The sequence below is a fragment of the Apus apus genome, chromosome 28, assembly GCF_020740795.1.
Source record: "Apus apus isolate bApuApu2 chromosome 28, bApuApu2.pri.cur, whole genome shotgun sequence".
In the NCBI taxonomy this organism is placed as follows: Eukaryota; Metazoa; Chordata; class Aves; order Apodiformes; family Apodidae; genus Apus; species Apus apus.
Genome location: NC_067309.1, coordinates 765,791 through 770,989, shown reverse-complemented (window position 1 = coordinate 770,989; position 5,199 = coordinate 765,791). Strand labels below are relative to the sequence as shown.

Below are 5,199 nucleotides of genomic sequence, written 5' to 3'. Positions count from 1 at the left end.
TGGCAGGTGCCTCTGCTCAAACTAGGGGGGGGGGGGGGTTAATTCACAAAATGAAGGTGAGCTCAGCAGCCCTGCCTCTTCCTTTCATTTCACTGGAGTAATAAAACCACAGCGCTGAGCTGTTACTAACACCCAGACACTGGCTTGGGGAGGGGGAGGGAGCGGATCTGCTGCCTCCTCCCCAGCCTGACCCAGATCCACAAACCACCCGGGTTCCCCCAGCAGAGGTGCTGGTTAGAGGAGCAAGGCAAACTTTGCCTCCCGGCGTGGGGAGGGCACCTTGGTGTTCTTCTTCCTGACCTCACTCTGGAAGGGATCCCTGGAAGCACTCCGTGCTCACATCCGCCCCTCGTTTTCCCCCAGGAAGGTGTGTAGCTGGTGTGTCTCATGGGCTTTTTTTTTATACACTCCAAGTAATCTTGGATTTCTTTGCACATTAGATCTGATCAAAGCCATGCTTTGGTGCCAGAAACACAATGCAACTCATGTTGGAACATTTCATTTGATGCTAATGAGGCTTTTAGAATGATGCTTAATAAACAAACTTCTCTTTTTTTGGGTGGGTTTTTTTTTTTAAAGTCAGCCTGGTGTCTTGACACCAAAACTCCTTAAGGTTGTTGTTCAAACAGAGCGGCTGGTTCCCATCTGTCCAAGGGTGTGTTTCATCCATCAATCAACACACAAATTAACTTGGTTAATGGGTTGTTTCATGAACACATACTTTAAAAATGACTTGGGTATAATGAAGTCTTATTAGGGTTAAGAAGAATATTTCAGGGATCCTCAATGTTTTGGGTATTTTGTTTTGTTTTATGAAGAAAAAGATCAGATTCAAATATATTTTATCTTGAGGTTTCAGTTTGATCTAAATCTGTGTCTTGTCTATGTTGTGTTTAACCATACAACTGACTGTTAAGTCCAGCATTATGTCTCTCTCTGTATACACTGTGGTGCACTTAACTTGTGGATTTTTTTATACTAAAAAAAAAAAAAAAAAGTAGAATAAAGACTATTTTGAAAATTTGAATAAAGTGGTAAATTTGCGTTAGACCTCAAATAAAACCCCTTGGCTCCTCCCCATCACAAGCCGTAGGGGTTTCTTCGCTTACTTCCTCTTCGCTGCTGGTTTGTCAACTTCCTCCTGGGGGGAGGGTTCTTTTTTTTTTTAGGTTTGATTTAAAGGTGATAGGGGCCAGGAGGGGTGGCTGGAGCTGCTCCTCACCCTGCCCTTGTGCTCGGCAAAAGCAGAGGAGAACTGGGGGCTGTTCCTGTGCTAAACCCGGCTCTGCAGACAGAACAAACCTGCTCCACGTTCCCCCCAGGTCAGGTGCCTCTGGGGGCAGGGATGAGCTTCCTCCCCCCCCCCAACTTCATAGGGTACAATGGGCCTTTTTGTCACTTGCATAAGCTTCTTTTGCATGCACGCTTAACCTTAGCCTCCCAATTACCCATGCTAATTACCCCACCCCTAAATCAGCAGAAGAATAACTGGATTGTTTTGTGCGATAAGGAAGGAAGAAAACAAGAGCGACTTTTCAAGCCTTTGTCACTGGGCTGTATTGGAAAGCACTGGAGGGAGGAGGGGGAGGGGGCAGGGGGCTCGGGCAGCCCTGGGGGGCCCTGCCTGCTCCCCTACACCCTGCCCAGGGTCTGCTCCAGGCAGCGACGGGCCTTAAACCTCTGACACACACCTCTTCAGTTTTTCTTCCATGGTTGGCTTAATAAATTAAGGAGAAAAAAGGAAAGAAAAAAAAAGCAGCTTGTAGGTTCCCAACTCCAGGAGGTTTAGGCTCTGTCGACCTGAGTGCACCAGGTGGTGTGTGAGGGTCCTGCTGGCTCAGATAAAATACTCTTCCTTCTCTTTGGATGGAGCCTCCTCCATCTGCATCGACATGTCGGTCTCTGCTGCCGGCTGCTCATAGGTGAGGTAGCTGCCTTTGTTTCTGTACAGGTAGAAGATGATCACAACCAGGACTGTGAGCAAGGTGAGGAACACCAGGGTGATGACAACTAGTGAGAGAAGACAGAGAGAGGAGCAGGGTTTAGCTCCCAGTAGTTGGTACCAGCCTGTCCTCAGTGAATGGGGTGGATCCAGCAAGGAGAGCCCCTACCTGCAATGACCACAGTGTTGGCATCTTCATGGAGAGGTGGGGTGTGAGCCTTCTTCAGCAGAGGGGTTGTCAGCTCTTCATCAGGCACCAGGAAGAGAGAGAGGAGAAGGTGAGTGTGGCTGGTCCCAGCCCAGCTCTGAGCCAGGCTCAGCTGGCCAGGGCATGTGGTGGCCCCGGGCAAGGTCTTGGCAAGGATTGTTCAGCATGACCAGCCTTGGGAAGCTGTCCCGGGTGCTCACCTGCAGTCCGAGGGGGCTGACCTCCTTCCATCGCATCAGCGCCTTCCAGGGCAAGGTCTGGGTTCCTTCAGAACTATCAAAAAGAGGAATAAGAGTGAGAAATTCACACGGAACACCCTGAAGGGCCGAGCGGTGAGGAGGGGGTGCCGGCAGCGCCCAGTGCTAATCACAGTGAGGAGAGCGCTGGGGAGGGCCAGAGAGAGCAGGGAGAAACCAGGAAAAACCAGGAAAAAGCGGCCATGGGCTCTGCAATTGCCTTTCAGATTTCAGGAGCTTCAAATTGCCTGTAAATCCTTGCACATCCCCCGCTCAGGGGCTGAGGTCGATGCTGCAGCCGTAAAGTTTCACCTGCAAAGAGCAGCGGGAGCAGCAGCAGCTGATCCAGCGCCCGGGGCAGGGGGACAGCCCTGTCACCCCCAAAACCCTCTGCAGCAGCTCTGGGGCCCGAGTGACTCAGCAGCTCCGCAGAGACGTGCCACTAGATGTCAGGAGCAAATAAAATGATATTTTAATTTAATTTAATTTTTAAAGAAGAAGTTGAACCAGGGTGGGAGCCGGGAGCGCGGCCGCGCTGCCAGGAGGCACCTCATGGGGCTGGGGGGCTGCAAACCCCTGCCCACGACCTCCTGGGTTTTGGAGAGCAGGATGAATCTCTCAAGATCCTGCCTTGCCCTGCTTTTCCCCCAGTGCCCTTGTGGGTCAAAGCTCTGTCGGGTGTTTGCAAAACATCCCTCCCAACAGCAGGTCTTGCTGCTGAGAGCAGCCAGAGCGCAAAGCTCCCGGCTCACAGAGTCACAGGAATTTTAGGAAACAATTTCCACCCTTCCCAGCAGTGTGCATGGGGTGTTGTGGGACACACCTCCCCGGCCAGGGACTAGGATTCCAAGTCTCCAGCAGCTCCCCGTGAGCACAACACTGTCCCCCCAGGCCCAAGCTTAGGCTGGCACAAACTGCTGACTCATTGAACCCGGTTTTGCTTTAAACCTGCTTTGCTTTAACCTCATTTAGCTTTAAACACAGCCTTGCTTTAAACTCAGCTTTGCTTTAAAGCTCATTGGGCTCCTCCAGGAGTGATGTCGGGGCGTTGGGAAGCTACCCACACTTCCCAAAGCCAACTACAGCCTTCCCATGGAGCAGCAGTGGATGCTTGGGTGGTTTCGGATTAAAAAAATGGGTAAAATTTCCCCCAAACCATAAGATTAGGATTTAAAGGAGAAGAGAGGGTGCTGCTTCATGGAAAGCAGCTGGTGCAAGGCAGGGGAAAGGGAATGCTTGGGAAGAATTTGTCATTGCCAGTGGGAAACACAAACCAGTTCCGCACCCACAGCACCAACAAAATTGAGTCCTGGAACCCACCACAGGTTTACACCAAATTGCAGCTGAGGGAAAGAGGCTTCAGCATCAAAACATCAGTGCTCATGAAGGCGAAGCTCCCTGAGCTGCATCCCCAGGGAGGGATGCTCTACCCAGTGCCCCCTCACCACTCCTGCCTTGGGATCCCGGGAAGGAACTTGCCAAAATTAAGTGGGAAGCAGCCCTGTGCTCCACGGCAGGGAAAGCCACGGGGTGTTTTGCAGTGCCAGGGTTACCTCGTCAGGCCAGGATCCAGAGGAGACTCCGGTGTCCACAGCGGCTGTGCCGGGGGCTGACGGGGTGGGGGTGACTCATCCCCAGCATGCTGGATCCCTACGGATCTCCATGTGGTTTTTAAAGTGACCCAGGGGTTGTAAAAAACGCAACAACCCCTCATCTTCCTCATTCTTGCTCTTAGACCAAGTTGCTCAAGAGCTGTAGCCACAGTGAAACCCTTCCTGCCCTGCAGTTTTGCTCCTAAAAACTCCACCGAGTGCAGCCTGCTGCCAGGGATGCTCAGCCCCCTGTTCCCGTTCCCATTCCCATTCCCATTCCCATTCCCATTCCCATTCCCATCCCTGGCAGATGGAGGACAGGATGAGCAAAGCCTCCCCACAGCCTGCTCTGCCCCGCTCCTCCTCCCTCTGGGATGGATCCCCTGTTTTGTTCTCTCTGTTCCAGCTTTCCCACTGGGCTCTCTGCTTTCCTGCCTCTCCCCGTGGCAGGATCCAGCCTTTCCCCTTCCTGCCTGAGATCTGACTGGAAAACACCCGGCCAAGAGCCTTCTCCCCACAACCACCTGTGCTTTGGCATCCTTTGTGGCACGACTCTGTTGCCTCCACAAATCCATGTGCCCCATGGAGCCAAACCCCTCCCAGCCCCCCCGGGGCAGTGGGAATTTGGGGGGGGGTCACCCCAGGAGCCACGTCCTCCCACCCCAGCTCTCACCTGCGCCCACTGTGCTGGGGAGAGCGGCTGCCGGCACCATGTGAAGCTGGAGCTGGATCCCAAGGCGTTGCCCTTTTCCTGCCTCACCTTTCCAGTCTGGCGGCAGCTCTGGTGCAACCCCAAAGCTACCCCCTCTGTTAACCCCTCGCTGGCTGAGCCAGCCCATCACCGGGGCATCGGGGCAGCCACAGCAGCTCTTGCACCCAGGCAGCCACTGCCCTTGGGGTTTTGCTTCAACGTGGGGGAATTTTGCAGCATGGAGGGTGGGGGGTGGGGACCCGACTAAAATCTGTTTGGTTTCTCTTTCTTTTTTCTCGTTTTTTGCCTGGCAGCACATTTTTCCAGAGCCAGCAAAACCGGCTCGACGCCTTTTTCCTGAGTCACAGCAGTTGGGTGCTGGGGAAGGGTGACAAATCCCTCCTGCACCCTATTGGGTTGCCCTAAACCTGCAGGTTCAGGTGCTCGTGCCCTCCCTCCCAGTGATGGGCTTTTGCAGGATTTTTTTTCACTCTCCTCTCACAACCTTTATTCCAGATGGGATGGGGGGT

At 53.1% G+C, this 5,199-nt stretch overlaps 1 protein-coding gene across 2 annotated transcripts; it reads right to left on the bottom strand.

Moving 5' to 3' along the window:
* Positions 1-1,810: 1,810 nt before the first annotated feature.
* On the bottom strand, positions 1,811-4,688 carry SMAGP (small cell adhesion glycoprotein). Of its 2 annotated transcripts, none has more exons than XM_051641442.1 (4): positions 4,652-4,688; positions 2,351-2,423; positions 2,112-2,186; positions 1,811-2,010 (listed from the first exon to the last, which is right to left on the bottom strand). In XM_051641442.1, the coding sequence occupies exons 2-4, from the start codon at positions 2,379-2,381 to the stop codon at positions 1,838-1,840; spliced, it is 279 nt and encodes a 92-aa protein (XP_051497402.1). In that variant the 5' UTR covers positions 2,382-2,423; positions 4,652-4,688; the 3' UTR covers positions 1,811-1,837. The 2 variants fall into 2 exon arrangements, with proteins under 2 accessions (XP_051497402.1, XP_051497400.1); XM_051641440.1 differs by lacking the exon at positions 4,652-4,688 and adding an exon at positions 3,940-4,000.
* Positions 4,689-5,199: the final 511 nt, after the last annotated feature.

What these genes read in the sequence shown, in the direction of transcription:
- SMAGP (XM_051641442.1), bottom strand. Translation starts at nt 2,381, where the DNA reads ATGGAAGGAGGTCAGCCCCCTCGGACTGCAG. An exon ending in TCAGCCCCCTCGGACTGCAG is followed by an intron (nt 2,187 to 2,350) that starts GTGAGCACCCGG and finishes TGCCTGATGAAG; the next exon opens with AGCTGACAACCCCTCTGCTG. An exon ending in CAACACTGTGGTCATTGCAG is followed by an intron (nt 2,011 to 2,111) that starts GTAGGGGCTCTC and finishes TTCTCTCACTAG; the next exon opens with TTGTCATCACCCTGGTGTTC.